General features: G+C 46.6%; 1 protein-coding gene across 1 annotated transcript in view; it reads left to right on the top strand.

Moving 5' to 3' along the window:
* xgb (x globin) overlaps positions 1-18,386 on the top strand; it is an 85,624-nt gene extending 67,238 nt beyond the window's left edge. Inside the window, exons 3-5 of the mRNA XM_073063782.1 lie at positions 810-930; positions 10,290-10,370; positions 15,308-18,386. Of these exons, the coding sequence (XP_072919883.1) occupies positions 810-930; positions 10,290-10,370; positions 15,308-15,439 (334 nt within the window). The 3' untranslated portion in view covers positions 15,440-18,386. The remainder of the gene's footprint in view (positions 1-809; positions 931-10,289; positions 10,371-15,307) is intronic.
* The last annotated feature ends 6,623 nt before the right edge of the window (positions 18,387-25,009 follow it).

A 25,009-nucleotide genomic window follows, 5' to 3' on the forward strand; every position in this document is an offset into this window, starting at 1 on the left:
ACCACCACGGTGGAGGCCCCAGAGCCTGAGATTGTTTCGCTGCCACAAGTCTCTCTCCTGCCAAGCAAAGTGACCCCTCTCATCAGGAAAGACAAGACTAAGAGAAACTCCACAGTGATTAAATCTTTAGGGCTGAATGGAACAATTTAAAATTTACTATGCTGAGGATGCCTATATGGTAGTTATGTTATATAGTCTACTATATATATGTATATAAGTTGAGATATGCTCTATATTGAGCTGGAGTTTATAGCTAAACAGGGAGGAGTGTTGTGTATTTAATATTTGAGTAATGTTGTAAATATATTATTTGATGCCAGTTTTGGTGAGTACATTGGGTTTAAAGGCATACAGTTTGCCTAGGAGTTTGATTTCTCCAACCAAACCAGCTGAAAGAAGTTTTGCTGAAATCATGAAAGTAACGTGGGATTATTTAAAACCAAACCATTGTTGATTGAAACCGTTAGTTTCCATAAACAGAATCAAAAGGAAGGAGAGTCTAGTTCGGTATACATGGCTGAATTGAAGAGATCGTCTGAGTGTTGCCGGTTCTGTAATGGACATAAATGACGCAGTGACTTCATTTATGGAATCTTAGAAGAAGGAATTCAAAAATGGCACCTAACTAAAGCACAATTTAAATTTAAAAGAGCAGTTGAAATTGCTGTACCAATGGGAACAAGAGACAGAGATAAAATTAAATTGCAAACCTGGTCTGAGGTCAACCTCAAGCTCATTGAATGGTAGTACAGAAACGAGGGGCCGAATGGCCCGCATCCCAGTCTCATGGTTTCCTCTGCCTGTTTCAGGGTGATGTCCTTCATTGAGAAGAGCGTGGCAAGGTTGTCACAGGAAGAGAAGCTGGAGCAGTTGGCCTTTGAGCTTGGTCGAAGCCATTGTAGATACAATGCTCCACCCAAGTACTACAAGGTAGGATTGGTGTTAAACCATGTGATTGATTGGTTGCCCATCGTATCCAACGATGACGGGAAACCTGTGCAGGAGAGTGTTTAAAGTAGAAAAGCCATTGCACTGGGGCTGTTCCACTCTCTCGATCATGGAAGTCTGGATCCAGTGGTACAAGTAGTTTTCACAAACTGGGGTCTTCCGTGGTTCCAGTGGATGACCGTACCGTCTTCTGTGTCTTGTTGTGCTCTTCACTCTCCATGGAGCGTTGCAGTACCACCTTCTGGCTGTTGGCTCTCACTGGTGATCCATTCCTCCCAGAGCTGACCACTCATGCTAGGATGGGCATGTCCCTAACTCATCGGGATATGAGGCCTGCCAGCTACCTTCACCTGGTCCAGCTCACCTGTTGAAGCAAGTGTGGCCGCTGTTGCACGCAGACAGCTACTTGGTGCCACAGGTGAGAGCTGAGTGTCCGGTGGGACCAAAGGTGAATGGGCTGCCCCAGAATGGACACGACAAGCCTCTTCTCCAGAGGTCCTACCCCTCTCTGGATACACCATACACCCCTAAACCATGTAATAAGGGTTTACTTCATCGTAATGGTTCACAGGTTAATCTAGCACAGAAACAGAACCCTTCAGTCTACTGAGTCAATGCCAATCCTCAGTTATTAATCCCAGTCAACTCTCCGCACTCTCATAACTCCCCTCAATTCTACCCCTCACCTTAAACCTTCGCTCCCTTGAGTTAGACTCCTGCACCCTGGGAAAAACACTGTGACCATCTAATCTATCCATCACCCGTGTCATTTCATAAACTTTTATAGATTAAAAGATTTAGGATTAGCTTTATCTCTCACACGTACGTTGAAACATACAGTGAAATGTGTCATTCAAGTTGAGGACGTGCCGGGGGTGGGGGGGGGCAGCCTGCAAGTGGTGTCATCACGTATCCAGCACTAACATAGCTTGCCCACAACTCACGAACCGTCGCCTGTACACGTTTGGAATGTGGGAGGAATGGGAAGTTTCCGGAGGCAACCCAAAGGGTCACGGGGCGAGCGCACAAACTCTCTAGAGCCGGCAGCAAGAATTCAACCCCGACTGCTGTCGTAAATTGTTATGCTCTTTGTGTGTCACTGACTCCATTGTATTTCTTTGTTCTTCTGTGAATGTCTGCAAGAAAATGAATCTCAGGGTTGTATTTGGTGACACAATGTAATTTGTAATAAATCATGCCGCCCTATAAATATATACTTCTGCTGCCTTCGCTGCAGGTTGAAGTATCCCGGCCTGTCCTAACTCCTCCCGTAACTCAAGCCCTCCTGTGCAGACAACATTCCAAGAAATAGTACATTTCTTAACTACATCCTTAGCAATTCAAAGTAAATTTATTATCAAAGTACGTACATGTTCCCATATGCAACCCTGAATCAGTTTCCTGTGGGCGGGCACACTCAATAAATCTAGAATAGTAACCACAGCAGAATCAATGAAAGACTGCCCAACTTTAACACCATCCAGCCCAAGATCTTAAGGCACAAACTAATGGAGATGGGAGTAGACTCTCACATGGTGGATTGGATAGTGGACTACTTGACAGATAGACCTCAGTATGTGCGGTTGGGAGACTGTAGGTCTGACACGGTGGTCAGCAGCACAGGGGCGCCGCAGGGAACCGTACTCTCTCCGGTCCTGTTCACCCTGTACACATCAGATTTCCAATATAACTCGGAGTCCTGCCATGTGCAGAAGTTCGCTGATGACACGGCCATAGTGGGGTGTGTCAGGAATGGACAGGAGGAGGAGTATAGGAAACTGATACAGGACTTTGTGATATGGTGCAACTCAAACTACCTGCGTCTCAATATCACCAAGACCAAGGAGATGGTGGTGGACTTTAGGAGATCTAGGCCTCATATGGAGCCAGTGATCATTAATGGAGAATGTGTGGAGCAGGTTAAGACCTACAAGTATCTGGGAGTACAGTTAGACGAGAAGCTAGACTGGACTGCCAACACAGATGCCTTGTGCAGGAAGGCACAGAGTCGACTGTACTTCCTAAGAAGGTTGGCGTCATTCAATGTCTGTAGTGAGATGCTGAAGATGTTCTATAGGTCAGTTGTGGAGAGCGCCCTCTTCTTTGTGGTGGCGTGTTGGGGAGGAAGCATTAAGAAGAGGGACGCCTCACGTCTTAATAAGCTGGTAAGGAAGGCGGGCTCTGTCGTGGGCAAAGTACTGGAGAGTTTAACATCGGTAGCTGAGCGAAGGGCGCTGAGTAGGCTACGGTCAATTATGGATAACTCTGAACATCCTCTACATAGCACCATCCAGAGACAGAGAAGCAGTTTCAGCGACAGGTTACTATCGATGCAATGCTCCTCAGACAGGATGAAGAGGTCAATACTCCCCAATGCCATTAGGCTTTACAATTCTACCGCCAGGACTTAAGAACTTTTTAAAAGCTATTATTAATGCTTTTTGAGATAGTGATTTAGATGCATATCATATTTTTTACTGAGTTAAGTATTGTATGTAATTAGTTTTGCTACAACAAGTGTATGGGACATTGGAAAAAAGTTGAATTTCCCCATGGGGATGAATAAAGTATCTATCTATCTATCTATCTATCTATCTATCTATCTAACTGGGGTGTTGAACCAGAGTACAGAAGACAGCAAACTGTGCCAATAGAATAATATTAATAAATAAGCAATAAATATTGAGAACATGGGATGAAGAGTCCTTGAAAATGAGCCCATTGGCCGTAGCACCATTTCAGTGTTGGGGCAAGTGAAGTTATCCACACTGGTTCAGGAGTCTGATGGTTGTGGGGTAATAACTGTTCCTGAACCTGGTGGTGTGGGACCTGAGGCTCATTGTGGTGAGTGAAGTTATCCACACTGGTTCAGGAGCCTGATGGTTGTGGGGTAATAACTGTTCCTGAACCTGGTGGTGTGGGACCTGAGGCTCATTGTGGTGAGTGAAGTTATCCACACCGGTTCAGGAGCCTGATGGTTGTGGGGTAATAACTGTTCCTGAACCTGGTGGTGTGGGACCTGAGGCTCATTGTGGTGAGTGAAGTTATCCACACTGGTTCAGGAGCCTGATGGTTGTGGGGTAATAACTGTTCCTGAACCTGGTGGTGTGGGACCTGAGGCTCATTGTGGTGAGTGAAGTTATCCACACTGGTTCAGGAGCCTGATGGTTGTGGGGTAATAACTGTTCCTGAACCTGGTGGTGTGGGACCTGAGGCTCATTGTGGTGAGTGAAGTTATCCACACTGGTTCAGGAGTCTGATGGTTGTGGGGTAATAACTGTTCCTGAACCTGGTGGTGTTGGACCTGAGGGTCATTGTGGTGAGTGAAGTTATCCAAACTGGTTCAGGAGCCTGATGGTTGTGGGGTAATAACTGTTCCTGAACCTGGTGGTGTGGGACCTGAGGCTCCTGTGTCTTTATCCTGATGGCAGCAGTGAGAAGAGAGCATGTCCTGTGTGGTGGAGGTCTCTGATGACGGGTGTTGCTTTCCTGGGACAGTGTACTGTGTAGATGTGCTCAGAGGTGGAAAGGGCTTTCACTGTGATGGACTGGGCTGTATCTACTACATTTTGTAGGATTTTCTGCTCAAGGGCATTGATGTTTCCATACCAAGTTGTGACACAGCCAGTCAATATCACTACACCCCTACAGAAGTTTCACACAATACCAAGGGTCAGGAGTACCCTGGCCTATTTATCCATCAGCCTGTCAGCACTTGTTAAACACAATCAGTTTTCCGGTTCCAGTAATCAGACAGTGAAGCACAAAGGAATATACTGAAAGATTATTCCGAACAAAAAGTCACACTATCTGTCCCTGATTCCCCCTGGCAAAAGAGCGGATCAAAACTTAACCACTTTGGCTTCTTGTCTAAGCTGGAATTCATTGCCATGGACGGCTGTGGAGGCCAAGTCATTAGGTGTATTTAAAGCAGAGGCTGAGAGTTTCTTGATTAGTCAGGGTGTCAAAGGCTCTGAGGGGAAAGCAAGAGAATGGGGCTGAGAGGCAAGATGAGTCAGCCAGGATGGAATGGCAGAGCAGACGAAATAGCCAAATTCTGCTCCTGTGGCTCTCTTTAAACAGAGAATGGTGAAACTATGGAATCCTTTGTCACAGGCAGCTATGGAGGCCAAGTCGATATGCATATACCTGGCAGAGATTGATCGATTCTCGATTGGTCAGGGCACAAAGGAATACTGGGAGACTGGGGCTGAGAAGGAAATGGATCAGCCATGATGAAATGGTGGAGCAGACTCGATGGGCCAAATGGCTTAGTCCTGCTCCTATATCTTATGGAAACAGGAATAATGGGGGAGACCTATCTGAGAGAAAGGTAGGGTGGTGGTTCTCTTATTACCCTGGATTTCCATATCATCCTTTCTCTGTCACAAAATAAAGCACCATTACAATCCACAGAAGAACAGTTCATTCCCAACCAGAAGTTCTCAGTGTTCTTCAAAATGAGTCAATATTTTGGAGAGGCTTTCGATACTTTACCCAGACTCCACCACTGGAAGACAAACAACGAAGGTCAGCTGATCAATATCAATCCCAAACATGAGAAGTTCTGGAGATGCTGGAAATCCAGAGCAACGTGCACGGAGTGCTGGAGGAACTCTGCAGGTCCATTGAAATGAATAAGCAATCATCGTTTGGGGCTGGGAAGACACCAGAAAAAAAAGATAGGGGCTGGGGAAGGAGGATAGCTGGAAGCTGATAAATGAAACCATTTGGGTGGGAAAGGTCAAGATATGGAGAGGAAGGAATCTGATAGGGGAGGAGAGTGTTCCATAGGAGAAAGGGATGGGGGAGGACACAGGTGGAGGCGATAGGCAGGTGAGAAGAGGTAAGAGGCCACAGTGGGGAATAGAAGAAGAGGGGAAGGGGAGAGATTTCTTTTAATCAGAAGGAGAAATCGATACTCATGCCATCAAGTTGGAGACTACTCAGATGGCCTCATTTTGGCACAAAGGTGGGCCATGTTGGAAAAGGAATGGAAATTGAAATTAAAATATTTGGCTTTTGACAGATGGAGCAGGGGTACTCAATGAAGCTGTCTCGCAACTTATGACAGGTCTCACAAATGTAGAGGAGGCCACGTTGGGAGCACTGGACACAATAGACAACCCCAGCAGGTGTGTTTGTGTTGCCTCACCTGGAAGGACCGTTTGGGGCACTGAATAGAGGTGAATTGGGAGATGTAGCACTTTGACCACTTGGAGGGGCAAGCGCTGGGAGGGTGGTGAGTGGGGAGGGCCGAATGAGTTTGTATGTTCTCCCCCATGATTATGTGGGTGTTCTCCAGGTGCTCCACTTTGCCCCACAGTCCAAAGCTGTACCAGTTGGTAGGCTAATAGGTTATTGCAAATTGTCCCCTGATTAGGTCCAGATTAAATTGGGGGATTGCTGGGTAACGAGGCTTGAAGGGCTGGAAGGACCTATTCTGCGCTGTATCTCAATAAATAAATAATAATATGAATTTTTTTAAAAGGTTGGGAACCCCAGTTTAGACTATTTGGCCAGTTGAGTCTTCTCCACCATTTGATCATGGCTGACTTACGTTTCTCTCTCAACCCCGTTCTCCAGCCTTCTCTCCATAACCTATAACACCCCTACTAATCAAGAACCTACCAATGGAGATTCAATTCTCACTGTTGTCTGTAAGGAGTTTATACATTCTCCCCGTGACCGTGTGGGTTTGCTACATGGAGCTTAGGAAAATAGAGGGCTATGGCTAAAGCCTAGATAGTTCTAAGGTAAGGACATGTTCGGCACAGCTTTGTGGGCCGAAGGGCCTGTATTGTGCCGTATGTTTTTCGATGTTTCCCCCAGGTGCTCTGCTTTCCTCCCATATTCCAAGGACGTACTGGTTGGGTTAGTGAATTTTGGGCATGCAACGTTCGCGTTGGGAGCATGATGACACTTGCGTGCAAGTGAACAATTCTCGCTGATTTCACGCAAACAATCCATTTCACTGTATGTTTCGATATATGCGTGACAAATGAAGCTAATCTTTAAAAAGTCTTAATGCTCTTGTAAAAAAATCATCGGTTTTAAATATACCTCTGTGATTCTGTAATAGTACAACACAGGAACAAGTCCTTCAGAGCAAAACAACGCCAAATTAATTTCACACATTTTTGCCTAACGGCACTCCATAATCCCTCCATTCTGTGTATGTTCCTACAGTTGTCTAAATGACTCCTAATCACCACTATCCTATTAAATTCCACCTCAGGCTCTGGCAGAACATCAGAAACATTTCTGAATGTCAACCCTGTCAATGTCTGTTTTAACTTTATAAACTTCTAGTAGGAATCTTCTCAGTTCTTGGTTTTCATTTTAATTTATAAAGTTGAAAGTAAGTTTATTATCAAAGTACATATGTCACCATATACAACCCTGAGGTTCATTGTTTTGCGGGCATATAAATCTATAGATTAACAGGATCAATGAAAGACCACACGGACTAGGGTGTTCAACCAGAGTCCAGAAGACAACAAACTGTAATTACAAAAAGAAACAAATACATTATTAATCATAATAAGTAAGCAATAAATATTGAGAACATGAGATGAAGAGTCCTTGAACGTGAGTCCAGTGGTTGTGGGAACATTTCAGTGATGGGGAAAGTGGAGTTATCTCTTTGATTCAAGAGTCTGATGGGTGAGGGCTAATAACCATTCCTGAACCTAAGTGGTATGAGTCCTGAGGGTCCTGCAACTTCTTCCTGATGACAGCAGTGAAGAAAGAGCATGTCCTGTGTGGTGGGGGTCCCTGATGATGGATGCTGCTTTCCTGCAGGGGTGTTTCATGTAGATGTGCTCAATGGTTGGGAGGATTTTGCCCAGGATATGCTGGGCTGAATTCATTCATTTTTGTAGGATTCTCCATTCAAGGGCATTGGTGTTTCCCTACCAGGCTGTGATGCAGCCAGTTAATACACTCTCCACTACACATCTAGAGCAGTTGAGAGGGTGGTCAAGATGGTGTGTAGTGTGCTGGCCTTCATTAGTAGGGGAACCTTCTCCGTGGATTGTCACCTTGTCGTGGTGGAGAAGCTTGTGTGGTCCTGAGATCCCGAGAGCGATACCGTCTGGAGCTATGCTCCTGGTAGGGTCACCCATGGTGGTAAGGTCGAGAGTGAGGTCCCTGACAAAGAACAATCCAACCGAGACCTCAACGGTGGAACAGGGGGATGAAATTACTTCGTACCCAATGAAGTAATTGTGAAGTAATCCGGTTGTGAAGCCGGATGAGGGCTGCAACAAATCCATCAGCTCCAATCGTCGTGGTTTCCATGTCATTGGAATCGGTTGGCTGATTTGTGAAGTATCGTGTGTTTCTTGGAGTGCAACATCAAGTACACGTTAAACAAATACACGCACAGGTGTCTTCGCTCTGTGATAGATCAACGGAATGAAGACCATCATCCTCGATCTCGAGGGAGAGCCACGACGAGTAGGGGAATTGAGTTCAAGAGCCACAACGTTATAGGTCTATACAACTAGTTAGATCACACTTGGAGTATTGTGTTCAGTTCTGGTTGCCTCATTAGAGGGAGGATGGGGAAGCTTTAGAGGGGGTGCAAAGGAGATCTACCAGGATGCTGCCTGAATTGGAGAGCATGTCTTGTGAGGAAAGGCTGAGTGAGCTACAGATTTTCCCTTTGGAGTGAGGTGGGATGAGAGGTGACTCAATAGAGGTGTACAAGACAATAAGAGGCAGATAGAGTGGATAGTCAGCATTTTTTTCCCAGGGTCAAAATGGCCGATACAAGAAGGAATAACTTTAAGGTGTTTAAAGGAAAGTGTAGTACGATATCAGACGTAGGTTTACCATGGAGAGAGTGGTGAGTGAGTGGAACACTCTGCCAGGGATGGTGATAAAGGCAGATACATTCGGGACATTTAAGAAACTGATTAGGAGACTCAGTAAACTGATTAGAAAGGCTGGCTCTGTTACAGGAGTCAGGACACACTGGAGGCTGCAGTAGAACAAGGGACACAACGGAAAATCCTGGCAATTCTGGACGATATTTCTCACCCTCTGCACGCCACCTTGGCTGAACAGAGGAGCACTTTTAGTAACAGACTAAGACAACTGCGCTGCCCCAAAGAACGATAAATTAGGTCATTCTGACCCTCGGTCATTAGGCTCTATAATGAGTCAAACTATAGTAGGGGGAGTAATGACCTCCTCCTGTCGGACTGTTTGTGGTAATTTACTTTTTATTCTTTCTCTTCTAATATATCTGTGCATTTGCAATGCTACTGTGACACTAATTTCCTTTGGGATCAATGAATTATCTACCTATCCATCCATCTACCACATGGATGATAGAAAGTGGAGAGCTATGCAGGATGGAAGGGGTAGGTTAATATTATACACCTTTCCTTGAAACCCAGCTCCCTGATCTTGAAGTAGGTTAAAAGGTCTGCACAATATCATGGGATGGAAGGCCTGTACTGTGCTGTACTGTTCTATGTTCTATGGATAGTGAATTATCCAAGAAGTAATATTGGTTTAAAGGAACCTAGGTCCCGGTAAGTGGAAACAGAACTGAAACGAAGGATTAACTGAAATTAGCACCAACACAGGAGAATCTGCAGATGCTGGAAATGCAAAGCAACACACACACACACACACATACACACACACACACTCACACACAGAGACACACACACACACACACACACACACACACACACACACACACACACACACACACACACACACACACACACGCAATGTGGAGGAACTCAACAGGTCAGGTATTATTTATGGAAATAAATAGACAGTTGATGTTTTGGATGAGATCCTTTATCAGGACCGAAAACGAAAGGGAAAAGATGCCAGAATAAAAAGGTGGGGAGGGGGGTGTGGTGGAAGGAGGATAGTTAGATGGTGATAGGTGAAGCCAGGCTGGTGGGAAAGGGCTGGAGAGGAAGGAATTAGATAGGAGAGGAGAGCAGACCATGGTAGGAAGTTAAGGAGTAGGGGACCCAAGAGGTGATCAGCAGGTGAGGTGGCAAAAGTCCAGAGTAGGGAATAGAGGAAGGGGGTAGGGATTTTTTTTTTACCAGAAAGAGAAATCAATATTCATGCCATCAGGTTAGAGGCTACCCAGACAGAATACTAGGTGTTAACACTGACCCATGTACGTTCTACACTGGGAGGGTGGAGCACATGATGCATTCCTCATTATAAGAAGGGCCGGAGGGTTTGACACCAGGGTACGTGAGTGTAAGGAGCAGTTGGATGTTGGATCATTCTCATCTTACTTCAGGTGTGGTGAAGAGATGTGTCGAGTAACGAAGTTGCCCTCTGTTCCTCTGCAGTACGTTGGAGTGCAGTTCATTGCAGTCGTGAAGCCAATTCTGAAGGAAAAGTGGACCCCAGAAGTGGAAGAAGCCTGGGAGGTAGGGGTAAACGAGAGCACAAACATACATCGGTCCTCAGACCTGCCCGCCCATTTAACGAAATCATGGATAATCAGATCTGATCTTGCTCTTAGCTCAACTTCCCTGGCTCTCCACATTATTTATGGGGAATATTAGCCTTTCAGACCCCTAATCCATAAGATCTAGGAACAGAATTAAGCATTTCAGCCCACTGTGTCCACTCCACCATTCCATCATGGCAGATTTATTATCCCACTCAACTCCATTCTCCTGCCTTTTCCCTGTAACCTTTGACACCCTGGCTAATCAGGAGCCTATCAGCCTCCATTTTTAAAATGGCCTCCACAGATTCACCAAGCTCTTGCTAAAGAAATTCCTCCACATCTCTGTCCTAAATGGACGTCCCTCTATTCTGAGGCTATACCCTCTTGTTCTAGACGCTGCCACTATGAGAAACAACCTCTCCACATCCACTCTATCTAAGTCCATCCCTCCCTCCCTTGGGAAGGTGGGCGGGGGGGTTGGTGGGTGAACCAGGTCCTTGAACCACTTCAGTCCTGGTGAGGATTCTCCCACAGTGCTGTTAGGGAGTGGGGAGGTGGGTGGTTCCGGGATTTGGACCCGGCGACAATGGCAGAACGATTATATATTTCTAGAGGAGATACAAGAGAATGCAGATCCTGAAAACTGGAGGAACCCACAGTCTGCTGGAGGGACTCAGCGGTCTCAGAACCAGAATCAGAATCATCACTATGTCATCAAATTAGTTATTTTGTGGCAAATGTACAGTGCAATACACAAAATATTCTATAAATTATAACAAGAAATAACATCATCATTATGGGCTATGCCATATGACGTGGGCTATCATGGTCTTTGACCATGATTGTTCTAGTCCAATTTTCCTAGAGAAGTGGTTTGCCATTGGCTTCTTCTGGGCAGTATACTTACAAGACGGGTGACCTCAGCCCATTAATACCCTTCAGAGATTGCCTGCTTGGTGTCAGTGGCCACATAACCGGGACTTGAATGTGCACCAGCTGCTTGTACGACCATCCACCACCTGCTCCCACTGTTTCAACCTGATTGGGCTGAGGGGGTGGGGGGGGGGGCTAAGCGGGTGCTACATTTTGCCCAAAGGTGACTTGCTGCCTAGCGGAGAGAAGGAGTGCTTTACACCTCCTTTGGTAGAGATGTATCTCCACCCTGCCACCCAAATAAGAAATGGATATATAAATTACATAGGTAGTGAAAAAGTAAGCAAAGCTGATGAGGTAGTATTCATGGGATTATTATCCATTCAGGAATCTGCTGTCAGAGGGGAAGAAACTGTTCCTAGCACATTGAGAGAACGTCTTCAGGTTCCTGAACCTCCTCCGTATTGGTAGCAATGAGAGGAGGCCATGTTCTGGGTGATGGGGTCCTTAACAATGGACGTCACCTTCTTCAGGCATCACCTTTTGAAGGTGTCCTAGATGGTGGGGAGGCTGGTGCCCATGATGGAGCTGACTAAGTTTACAACACTCTGCAGCTTTCTCCAATCCTCTGCAATGGCCCCTCCAAACCAGATGACGTGACAATACTGTCAGGGATACCGGTGAAAGTGCAGTGCAGACAGACAATAAGGTGCAAGTGTCCCAGTGAGATAGACTGAATTCAAGAGTTTATCTTTTAACAAATGAGTGATCTCAAGTCAAGCCAAGTTTATTGTCATTTAACTATATACATGTAAACCATCAAACAAGACAACGTTTCTCCGAACCAGGGCGTAAAGCACAGTAGTACACATTATAACACACAATTACTTAGGAAATAAGTAGGAAAGTTGTGTTGGCGCATGGCCTAGTGGATAAGGCATCGGTCCAGTGATCTGAAGGTCACTGGTTCGAGCCTCAGCTGAGGTAGCGCGTTGTGTCCTTGAGCAAGGCACTTAACAACACATTGCTCTGCGACGTCACCGGTGCCAAGCTGCTTGGGTCCTAGTGCCCTTCCCTTGGACAACATCGGTGGCGTGGAGAGGGGAAGGCCTGCAGCTTGGGCAACTGCCGGTCTCCCATACAACCCTGCCCAGGCCTGCGCCCTGGAAACTCCAGGTGCAGATCCATAGTCTCTCGAGACTAACAGATGCCTATCACTATCAACTTAGGAAAGTAAGAATTACATCTACTGATGAATTACACATAAATAAACAAAGTAAAGTACATAAAATAAACATTATATGGTAAAGTACAAATTATCCAGTGACACTTCGAACTTGATGAGGCAGGGAGTTCAGGAGCCCAACGGCCTGAGGGAGAAGCTGTTTCCCATCCCGACCGTTCTTGTCTTTATGCATCGGAGTCTCCTGCCTGGTGGTAGAAAGTCAACGAGGATGCTGCATGGGTGGGCGGCATCCTTGATAATACGCAGCGCTCCTGATAAATGTCCCTGATGGACGGTGGGGAGACCCTTATGATCCTCTGAGCCGTTCTCACAGTCCTTTGTAGGGACTTCCTGTCCGATGCTTTTCCACCCCCAGACCAGGTGGAGATGCAACTTGTCAGGACGCTCTCAGTGGTGCTCCTGTAAGATGCAGTCAAGATGGAGTGGGGGAACCTTGCCCAATCTCCTCAGGAAGTGAAGGCAATGCTGCTCCTCTTGTTCAGGGAGATGATTTTGAGGGACCAGGACCAGGCGAGGTCGTCCATGATGTGAACGCCCAGGTACTTGGTGCACTTTCGGAGGAACCTTGTACGCGCAGAGGGAGATCTGTTCAAGAGCTTGACAACAGCAGGGTAGAAGTTACCCTTGTTCTCAACCTGTTGCACCTTCTTCCCATTGGGAAGGGGTTTTGAATTAATGGGGTGGCAGGGGGTCCTTTCCCGAAGTGGACAAAGTCCATGGAGGGTGTTGGGGAAGGTGTAGCTACTGCAGAGGAGGTGGGGGGAGGGATAGACCGTAAGATCAAAATCAGAATCAGGTTTCTTATCACAGGCATGTGTCGTGAAATTTGTTAACTTTAACAGCAGCAGTTCAATGCAATACATAAAATGGAAGAAGAAAAATAATAAAATAATAATTAATAAATGAGTACATCAATTACAGTATACGTATACTGAATAGATTAAAATCGTGCAAAAGCAGAAATAATATATTATTAGACAAATGAGATTGTGTTCACAGGTTCAATATCCATTTAGGAATTGAATGGCAGAGGGGAAGAAGCTGTTCCTGAATCGCTGAGTGTGTGCCTTCAGGCTTCTGTACCTCCTACAGAAAAGGGAATGACCTGGGTGCTGGAGGTCCTTAATAATGGACGCTGCCTTCCCGAGACACCGCTCCCTGAAGATATCCTGGGTACTTTGTAGGCTATACAACCCTCTGCAGCTTCTTACGGGCAATAGCCCTCCTCCCATACCAGACAGTGATGCAGCATATCAGAATGCTCTCCGTGGTATATCTGTAAAAGTTTTTGAGTGTACTTGTTGACATACTCTTCAAACTCTTAATGAAGTATAGTCAATGTCTTGCCTTCTTTATAACTGCATTGATTCGTTGGGACCTGGTTAAATCCTCAGAGAGCTTGACACCCAGGAACTTGAAGCTGCTCACTCTCTCCACTTCTGATCCCTCTATGAGGATTGGTATGTGTTCCTTCATCTTACCCTTCCTGAAGTCTACAATCAGCTCTTCCATCTTACTGACATTGAGTGCCAGGTTGTTACTGTGGCACCATTCCACTAGTTGGCATATCTCACTCCTGTACTCCCTCTCGTCACCACCTGAGATTCTACCAACAATGGCTGTATCATCAGCAAATTTATAGATGGCATTTGAGCTATGCCTAGCCACACAGTCATGGGTATAGAGAGAGTAGAGCAATGGGCTAGGCACACACCCCTGAGGTGCACCAGTGTTGATTGTCAGCGAGAGGAGATGTTATCACCAATCTGCACAGACTGTGGTCTTCCGGTTAGGAAGTCGAGGATCCAATTGCAGAGGGAGGTACAGAGGCCCGGGTTCTGCAACTTCTCAATCAGGATTGTTGGAATGATGGTATTAAATGCTGAGCTATAGTCGATGAACAGCATCCTGACATGGGTGTTTGTGTTGTCTAGGTGGTCTAAAACCGTGTGGAGAGCCATTGAGATTGTGTCTGCCATTGACCTATTGTGGCAATAGGCAAATTGCAATAGGTCCAGGTCCTTGTGGAGATATAGGAGCGGAATTAGGCCTTTTGGCCCATTGAGTCTGCTCCACCATTTCATCATGACTGATCCATTTTCCCTCTCAGCCCCAAGCTCCTGCCCCTTCCACTCCTGTACCCCTTCCTGCTCCAACCAATCCAGAATCTATCAACCTCTGCCTTAAATGTATCCAATGACTTGGCCTCCATAGCTGCCTGTGGCAATGAATTCCACAAATTTCACCACTTTCTGGCTAAAGAAATTCTTCCTCATCACTATATTAAAAGGACAATCCTCTATTCAGAGGCTGTTTCCTCTGGTTTAGACTCTTCCACTTTAGAGAGTCTAAATCCTCCGCACGTGCATTCTGTCAGGGCCTTTTACCAATGAGGTCACCCCTCCTTCTTCTGAATTCTAGTGAATTCAGGCCCAGAGCCATCAAACGCTCTTCATATGACAAGCCGATCAAACCTGTAATGATTTTTGTCAATCTCCTTTGAATTTTCTCCAGTTTCAGCACATCCTTTCTAAGATAAGAGGCCCAAATCTGCTCACAATACTCCGTGAGGCCTCACCAGTGCCTTATAAAGCCTCAACATTACATCCTTGCTTTTAAATTCTAGTCCTCTCGAAATGAATGTTAACATCGCATTTTCCTTCCTCACCACAGACTCTAGAGTGGGTGGGATGGGGAAATGGGTTATAGAGGGGTATTGGGGGGAAGAGGGTGGGACTGGAGGGGTGAATTCCTCCCTGACTGTGGTCTAATCGCTGCTTCTTTGCATACAGAATTTGTTCGATTACCTGACAACAACGATGAGGAGGGGCTACCAAGAGACAGAGCAGAGGAACGAGGTCAACCAAGCCAACAATTCGGCCCGGAGAGCGGCGCCCGCCAGCACCAACCAGAACGTAATCTGAAGGCTATGAGGCGAAGTCCTCCTCGCCCGACCATGTGTCCGTTATGGGCATTGGAGCAAGAAATCAAATCCAAACGTGTTTCTGTCAAATTTCAGATCAGCTTAAGTGTTCTGTTCTTGTGTTGGCTATCTGCCCTTGACCCACCGACCTTGACTCTGACCACTGCCCTTCCACTCTACCTCTGATCACTCCTAGTCTGCAGGCATGGGGAGTGGGTGTGGGAGTTTTGGTTCAGCTCAGGGTCTCGGGCTCCTCCAGGAGAGGCGCTCTGACTTCTCCTGATGAGAGTGATAAGTGGAGAGGGGGTAGGGCCCTGTGGGTGGTTTTAGCAGGAAGAATGGGAGAGAAAGAGGGCAGCCGGAGGGGAAGAGAATGAGGGGCAGGATGAGGAGATCTGTGCCCAGTTTTACAAAGAGCAGTCAGTCAGCGCAGAAACAGGCCCTTTGGCCCACCTCCCATACTAGCCACCAACCACCCACTTGCACCAATCCCATTGCACTTCCCCCACATTTCCAGATTCCACCTCTCACCCACACACACCTGGGGAAACTTACAGAGGCAAGTCGCTCTTCAATGGGATGTGGGAAGGAACAGGAGCACCCTGGGGCTCACAGGGAGAGGCCCAGAGAACCAGCACCCTTTAGGTGTGTCACCTAAAACTTTGACAAACTTCTATAGGTGCACAGTGGAGGGTATCCTGACTGGTTTCATCCCAGCCTGGTATGGAACCACCGATGTCAGGAAACGGGAAAGACTATAGAAATCGGTGAATGCAGCCCAGTCCGTCCCAGGAAAATCCCTCCCCACCATTGAGCACACCTGCAATGAGCCACAAGAAAGCAGCATCCATCATCAAGGGCTCTCCACCATCCAGACCACGCTCTCTTCTCACTACTACCATCAGGCAGGAGACACAGAAGCCTCAGGTCCCACACCACCAGGTTCAGGAACAGTTATTACCCCTCAACCATCAGGCTCCTGAACCAGTGTGGATAACTTCACTCACCACAATGAGCCTCAGGTCCCACACCACCAGGTTCAGGAACAGTTATTACCCCACAACCATCAGGCTCCTGAACCAGCGTGGATAACTTCACTCACCACAATGAGCCTCAGGTCCCACACCACCAGGTTCAGGAACAGTTATTACCCCACAACCATCAGGCTCCTGAACCAGTGTGCATAACTTCACTCACCACAATGAGCCTCAGGTCCCACACCACCAGGTTCAGGAACAGTTATTACCCCACAACCATCAGGCTCCTGAACTGGCATGGATAACTTCACTCACCTCACCTCTGAACTGATTTCACAACCTACAGATATGCTTTCAAGGACTTGACAACTCCCGTTCTCAGCATTATCTATCGATTTATTTATTCATTCATTTATTTGCACTATTTCTCTTCTTCTGCACAGTGTTTGTCAGTCTTTATAGATTTTCATTATTTCTTTATTTTTCTGTAAATGTCCTCAAGGGAATGAATCTCAAGGAAGTATATAGTCATTCATTGTTGAATTGCTGCGTGATGTTCCCATGTCTCTTCATTAGGAGAGGTTGCAGCTTTGGGAGATGCTGCTACAATTGTAAGGGAAAACAGCAGTGCATTTTGTAGATGAGCCCCTGCAGCCTCTTCATCTTGGCAGACTGAAAAATTCATCATCATCATCACATGCCGTGTCGTATGACGAGGGCAATCATGGTCTTTGCATGAGCTTTATTGCTCTTGGCAAATTTTTCTACCAACATGGTTTGCCATTGTCCTCTTCTAGCCAGTGTTTTTAACAAGACAGGTGATGCCCCCCCAGCCATTATCAATACTCTTCTGAGACTGTCTGCCTGGCGTCAGTGGTCACATAACCAGGACTTGTGATCTGCACCGGCTGCTCGTACGACCGTCCACCACCTGCTCCCATGGCTTCAGGTGACCCTGGTCGGGGGGTCTAAACTGATGCCACACCTTGCCCAAGGGTGACCTGCAGGCTAACAGAGGGGAGGAGCGCCTCACACCTCCCTTGGTAGAGACGCATTTCCACCCCGCCACCCAGGTATACCATAGCATGTGCATAATAAGATAATACTTTTGAGTTTGGTGCTTTGTGACCCCAGATTTTAATCCTCCCTTCTGACCTTGTAATTTCATCCGTTGTCCAAGACTCTCCCGATGGTGGAACCATCTCACCGTCTGCCCCGCCATGTTTCTTCAGGATCTGTGCTTCACTGAGAGTAGGCCTCCTCCTATAAAATCCAAAAGATCTGGACCTAATTTATTTTTCTGCGTGTGATAGGATAACTGGGATATTGATTAGGAGTCAGGGAGACTTGACGTATATGTATCAAATGTAGGTTTGGGCTACATTGGAAGTATTGTGTTCAGTTCGGCTCGCCCCGTTACAGGGACAATGTGCAGCCTTTGGAGAAAGTGAGAGTAAAGATGAAAGAAACTAGCTTTACTTGTCACGTGTACATCAAAACGTACAGTGAAATGTGTCATTTGTGCCAACGAGCAGCACTGACTGAGAACTTGCTGGTGGCAGCCTGCAAGTGTCGCTGTTTCTGGCTCCAACACAGCATGCCCATAACTCACCAACCCTAACCCGAACGTTTTGTGTTTGGAATGTGTGAGGAAACTGGGGCACCTATAAGAAACCCACGCAGTCACGGGGAGCGCTGACAGACAGCGGCAGCGGTAGGCGGGCAGGGAAGTGTCGTGGTTAGCATAACGATGTTATAGCTCCAACGAGCCGGGTTCAATTCCGCTGCTGTCTGCGAGCAAGGAGTTCTGTATGTTCTCCTCGTGACCACGAGGGTGTCCTCCAGGTGCTCTGGTTTCCTCAACAGTCCAAAGGCGTACAAGTCCGGAGGTTGATTAGTCACGAGGGTGCGATGGGCGCGAGTGGCTTGTTACTGTGCTGTATCTCGAAATAAAATAAAATTGAACCCGAATCTCTGATCGCTGGTGTTATAAAGCTGACCTCAACGATACCATGTTGCCCCTAGGGGCAGAAGAGGTTCACCAGGGTGCTACCTGGATTAGAGAGTGTGAGCCACAGAGAAAGTTTAGACAACAAGGGCTGTTGTCTCTGAAGTGTCAGAGGCTGAGAGGAGACAGAAGTTTACGAGATTATGAGAGGACAGTTAATCAAAATCTTTTTTCCTTCGTAGAAGTATCAAATACAAGAAGGTATAGATTTGAGGTGAGGGGTGGAGGTTTAAAGATTTTTTTCCCACACAGAGCATGCCAAGTGCCTGTAACACGCTGGTGAGAATGAATACAATAGTGGCTTTCAAGGGGCTCTTTAGTGGTCACATGGAATTCAATGGAGACAAGTATGAGGTGTTGCACTTTGATAGGACCAACCAGAGCACGTCTTACACAGTGAGTGGTAGGGCAGTGAGGAGTGTGGTAGAACAGAGGGATTGGGGAATTCAGGTCCATAATTCATTGAAAGTGGCATCGCAGGTAGATAAGGTTGTAAAGAGAGCTTTTGGCACATTGGCCATCATAAATCATAAGACATAGACCCTAAGAAATAGGAGCAGAAGTAGGCTATTCAGCCCATCGAGTCTGCTCTGCCATTCCATCATGGGCTGATCCAATTCTTCCAGTCAACCCCACTCCCCTGCCTTCACGCTATACCCTTTGATGCCTTGGCTGATCAACAACCTATCTATCTCTGCCTTAAATGCACCCAATGATTGGCCTCCACAGCCACTCGTGGCAACAAATTCCACAGATTTATCACCCTCTGACTAAAGTAATTTCTGAGCATTTCTGTTCTAAATGGTTGTCCTTCAATCCTGAAGTCATGCCCTCTTGTCCTAGACTCCCCTACCATGGGAAATAACTTTGCCATATCTAATCTGTTTAGGTCTTTTGACATTTGAAATGTTTCTATGAGATCCCCCTCATTCTCCTGAACTCCAGGGAATACAGCCCAAGAGCTGCCAGATGTTACTTATACGGTAACCTTTTCATTCCTGGAATCATTCTCGTGAATCATTCTCTGAACCCTCTCCAGTGTCGGTTCTAAATGGACGTCCTTCAATCCTGAAGTCGTGCCCTTTTGTCCTAGACTCCCCTACCATGGGAAATAACTTTGCCATATCCAAGACATCCTGAGACTGGGAAGGTGCTAAGACTGATGTACTTTAAAGCTGCAAATTCTAGCTGTTATTTGCAAGAGGGCTGGAGATCAGAGCTACCACCACTCTTTGAAGGTTGATCAGACTATTTGTGGATATAATGTATTGTAGAAATTCTCAACACGGGATGTGTTGTAAACCCAAGTGATTCTGTAGATACTGGAAATCCATGTGCTGGAGGAACTCAGCAAGTCAAGCAGCTGCATCTATGGAGGGGAATAAACAGTCCATGTTTCAAACCAAGATCCTTCAAGTTGACTGTTTATCCCTCGCCAGAAATGCAGCCTGACCAGCTGGGATTCATAAGATCACACTGATTTGAGAATCACACAACTCAGCTGCTGGACAATCTCCGACTGCGGGAGATTTTCGTGCCAGCATAATAATTTGAGAAATTACATACTGCTTGAACAAAAATGGACAAAAAACAGTTTGTTAAAATATTTGAAATTCACAAAATGTACAAAGGTTTTAGACCTTAAGACCATAAGATCTGGGACAGAATTAGCCCATTTGGCCAATTGAGTCTGTTCTGCCATCAGCCATCATGGCTGGTCCAAATTTCCTCTCAGCCCCAGTCTCTCGCCCTCTTCCTGTATCCCTTCATGCCCTGACCAATTAAGAATATCTCACTCTCTGCCTTAAATATACATAACGACTTGGCCTCCACAGCTGCCTGTGGCAAAGAATTCCACAGATTCACCAATCTTTGGCTAAAGAAATTCCTCCTCATCTCCATTCTAAAAGGACACCCCTCTATTCTGAGGCTGTGTCCTCTGGTCTTAGATTCCCCCATCATAGGAGCCATCCTCTCCAAAAACACTGTCAGGGCCTTTCACCATTCAATATGTTTCATGACTGTAGCTTACTATGTCTCTATGACTCTACCAGAAGGAAAGGTTGGACAAACATGGGTTGTTTTCTCTGAGGCGTCAGAGGCTGAGGGTAGGTAGAAGTGTACAAAAATTATGAGAGACATAGAGAGGGTAGTTAAACAGAAGTTTTTTCTCCATTGTAAGAATGTCAAACTACAAGTCATTGATTTAAGGGGAGAGGGGGAATGTTTAAAGGGATTTTTCCCCACAAAGCATGCTACAAGAGTGGGTGGGAAACTGGATGCATAAGCAACCATAAGACATAGGAGTAGAATTCGGCCATTTGGCCCATCAAGTCTGCTGCACCAGTTCATCATGGCTGATCCATTTCCCAATCAGTCCCAATCTCCTGCCTTCTCCCCGTATCCCCTCACGCTCTGAACAACCTATCACCCTCGGCCTTAGATGCACCCAGCGACTTGGCCAAGTCCCACAGCTTCAAGAGGCCTTTACTGACCACACGAGTATGGATCTCGCACAGGCAGAATTATTGGGCATCACGTACAGCATGGAAAAGCTGGGCCAAAGGGCCTGTTGCTGTGTTGTACTGGCCTATGTAACCACCTTATTCTCTCCAGGACTGACAGGAGAGAGGGCAGTGGCGAGGAAAGCAACCTGGAATCAGATGAAATACAGAAAGCATAAGACGAGGGAACACAGACCAGTCCCCTTCGAGGGGAGAGAGTGAGCAGTTTCAAGTTCCTGGGTGTCAACATCTCTGAGGATCTAACCTGGTCCCAACATATCGACGCAGATACAAAGAAGGCACGACAGCGGATATATTTCAAAAGGAGTTTGAGCAGATTTGATATGTCAACAAAGAAACTCGCAAATTTCTTCAGATGTACCGTGGAGAGCATTCTAACTGGCTGCATCAACGTCCTGTGGCGGGGGTGGGGGGGGGGGGTGGTCTTCTGCACAGGATCGAAATAAGCTGCAGAGAGTTGTAAGCTTAGTCAGCTCCATCACAGGCACTAGCCTCTGTAGTATCCAGGGCATCTTCAAGGAGCAATATAGTACCCTGGTCAGACCCCACTTAGTGTACTGTGCTCAGTTCTGGTCACCTCTCTACAGGAAGGATGTGGAAACCATAGAAAGGGTGCAGAGGTGTTTTGCAAGAATATTGCCTAGATTGGGGAGCATGCCTTATGAGAATAGGTTGAGTGAACTCGGCCTTTTCTCCTTGGAGCGACGGAGGATGAGAGGTGACCCGATAGAGGTGTACATGATAGTGAGAGGCATTGATCCTGTGGATAGTCAGAGGCTTTTTCCCCAGGCTGAGATGGCTATGAGAGGGCACAGTTTTAAGGTGCTTGGGAGTAGGTACAGAGGAGATGTCAGGGGTAAGTTTTTTTATGTAGAGAGTGGTGAGTGCATGGAATGAGCTGCCGGTGAAGCTGGTGGAGGCGGATACAATAGGGTCTTTTAAGAGACTCCTGGAGAGGTACATGGAGTTAAGAAAAATAGAGGACTATGGGTAACCCTAGGTAATTTCTAAGGTAGGGACATGTTCGGCAAAGCATTGTGGGCTGAAGGACCTGTGTTGTGCTGTAGGTTTTCTGTGTTTCTATGAGCGATGCCTCAAAAAGGTGGCAGCATCCATCATTAAGGACCCCTATCGCCCAGGACATGCCCTCTTCTCATTGCTACCATCAGGGAGGAGGTACAGGAGCCTGAAGACACACACTCAACGATTCAGAAACAGCTTCTTCCCCTCTGCCATCAGGGAGGAGGTACAGGAGCCTGAAGACACACACTCAACGATTCAGGAACAGCTTCTTCCCCTCTGCCATCAGGGAGGAGGTACAGGAGCCTGAAGACACACACTCAACGATTCAGAAACAGCTTCTTCCCCTCTGCCATCAGGGAGGAGGTACAGGAGCCTGAAGACACACACTCAACGATTCAGGAACAGCTTCTTCCCCTCTGCCATCCGATTTCTGAATGGAGATTGAACCCATGAACACTACCTCACTACTTTTTTTTATTTCTATATGTGCACTACTTATTTAATTTAACTATCTAATATATATACAGTACTCCCGTAATTCACAGGTTTTTTGGATTATTATGTATTGAATTACACGGCTGCCGTAGGGACAACAAATTTCAGGACATATGCCGGCCAATGATATTAAACCTGATTCTGATTCTGAAACACAAGGGATTCAGCAGACACTGGAAAGCTAGGACAGTGCACACACAAGATGCTGGAGGAACTCAGTGGGTCAGGCAGCGTCTATGGAGAGGAATAGCCCTGATGAAGGGTCTGAACCAGGAGTATCTTCTGCTTATTCCCCTTCATGGGTGCTGCCTGACTTTCCAGTGGGGATCCTATTGTTTTGGTCTCTTCATCAGAACTGATTGCTGGAGTTCTCCCCCCACAAACAGAAAGGAAACCAAATCAGATTTATTCAAATGTGACGTTCAAGAAGACTGGAATATAAAAGCAAGGCTGTAATATTGAGGTTTTATAAGGCACTGGTGAGGCCTCACTTGGGGTATCGCGAGCCCCTTAACTAAGAGAGGATGTGCTGTCATCAGAGAGACTTCAGAGGAAGTTCAGAAGAATGATTCTGGGATTGAAAGGGTTACTACCATCTGATGGCTCTGGGCCAGTACTCACCAGAATTCAGAAGAGTGAGCGGGGATCTCATCAAATGCTGAAAGGCTTGAATAGAGTGGATTTGGAGAGGATGTTCCCTATGGTGGGGGGGTGGGGGAATGTGTCTAGGACCGGAGGGCACAGCCTCAGAGTAGAGGGACATCTATGTAGAATGCAGATGAGGAGTTTCTTTAGCCAGAGGGTGGTGAAACCATGCAATGCGTTGTCACAGTGGCTGTGGAGGCCAAGTCATTGGGTGTATTTAAGGCCGAGGTTGATACTTTTCTGATTAGTCAGCACATGAAAGTCACGGGGAAGACTGCAGCTTGCAGTTGTGCAGAGGGACTTGGGATTGCTTGTTCATGAATCACAGAAAGTTGGCTTGCAGGTACAACAGGTTATTAAGAAGGCAAATGGAATGTTGGCCTTCATTGCCCGAGGGATTCAATTCAAGAGCAGGGAGGTCATGCTGCAACTACACAGGGTACTGGAGTTGCAGTTCTGGTCTCCATACTTGAGGAAGGATATACTGGCTTTGGAGGCAGTGTAGAGGAGGTTCACCAGGTTGATTCCAGGGATGAAGGGGTTAACCTATGAGGAAAGATTGAGTCGCCTGGGACTATCCTCTCTGGAGTTCAGAAGAATGAGAGGGGACCTTATAGAAACATTAAAAATTTTGAAAGGGATAGATAAGTTAGAAGTAGGAAAATTGTTTCCATTGGTAGGTGAGACTAGAACTAGGGGACATTGCCTCAAGATTCAGGGGAGAAGATTTAGGATGGAGATGAGGAGAAACTGTTTTTCCCAGAGAGTGCTGAATCTGTGGAATTCTCTGCCCAGAAAAGCAGTTGAAGCTTCCTCACTAATTATATTTAAGATACAGTTTGATAGATTTTTACATAGTGAGGGAATTAAGGGTTATGGGGAAAAGGCAGGTAGATGGAGCTGAGTTTACAGACAGATCAGCCATGATCTTATTGAATGGCGGGGCAGGCTCGATGGGCCGGATGGCCTACTCCTGCTCCTATTTCTTATGTTCTTATATAAGGCAGGAGATTGGGGTTGAGAAGGAAATGGGTCAGCCATCATGAAATGGGGGAGCGGACTCCATGGACTGAATGCCCAATTCTGCTCCTATCTCTTATTTATCATGTTTATTGAAACATACAGTGTAATACGTCATTTGTGTTAACAACCTGCACAATCTAAGGATGTGCTGGGGGGCGGGGGGCAGCCCACAGGTGTCGGCACCCATTCCAATGTTCACCAGAAAAACACAAACAACTACAGCATAAAAAACTCCTTTTGTTGCTCCCACACACACATACACAGACAGGCCTCCTTCTGGCCACCAGCCTGCAGTGGGTTCACAGACTCCCAAACATCGGGCCTACGACCTCCAGACGTGCCAACCCAGGGGCTTTAATCATTGGGCCTCAACTTCTGGTCTTGCCAACTTCAAATGCCACTCCGGAGACTAAATGACGAAGTGCAGCCCTTCGAGGGAGAAACGGCCAATCTTTAGGCCTCGCATGTCATTTCTGGTAGGTATACAGTCCCGTGCCAAGACTTGAGAAGAATAGGGAAATTCTTCTTACAAGTGGGACAAGTGCTAAACCTGTCACTTCACCTCCTACCACGCCACCATTCAGGGCCCCAAACAGTCCCTCCAGGTAAGGCAACATTTCACCTGTGAGTGTGCCGGGGTCATCTTTTGTTTCTGGTACTCCCAGTGCGGCCTCCTCTGCATTAGAGAGACCCAACGTAGACTGGGGAACTGCTTTGTTGAGCACCTTCACTCCGTCTGCCCCTAAAGGTGGGATCTCCAAGTGGTCACCCATTTCAATTCAACTTCCCATCGCCATGACGACAAGTTTGTCTATGGTCATGATGAGACTGTCCTCAGGTTGGAGAAGCAGCACCTGGGTAGCCTCCAACTTGTG

The sequence above is a fragment of the Hemitrygon akajei genome, chromosome 12 (genome assembly GCF_048418815.1).
Source record: "Hemitrygon akajei chromosome 12, sHemAka1.3, whole genome shotgun sequence".
Lineage (NCBI taxonomy): Eukaryota > Metazoa > Chordata > Chondrichthyes > Myliobatiformes > Dasyatidae > Hemitrygon > Hemitrygon akajei.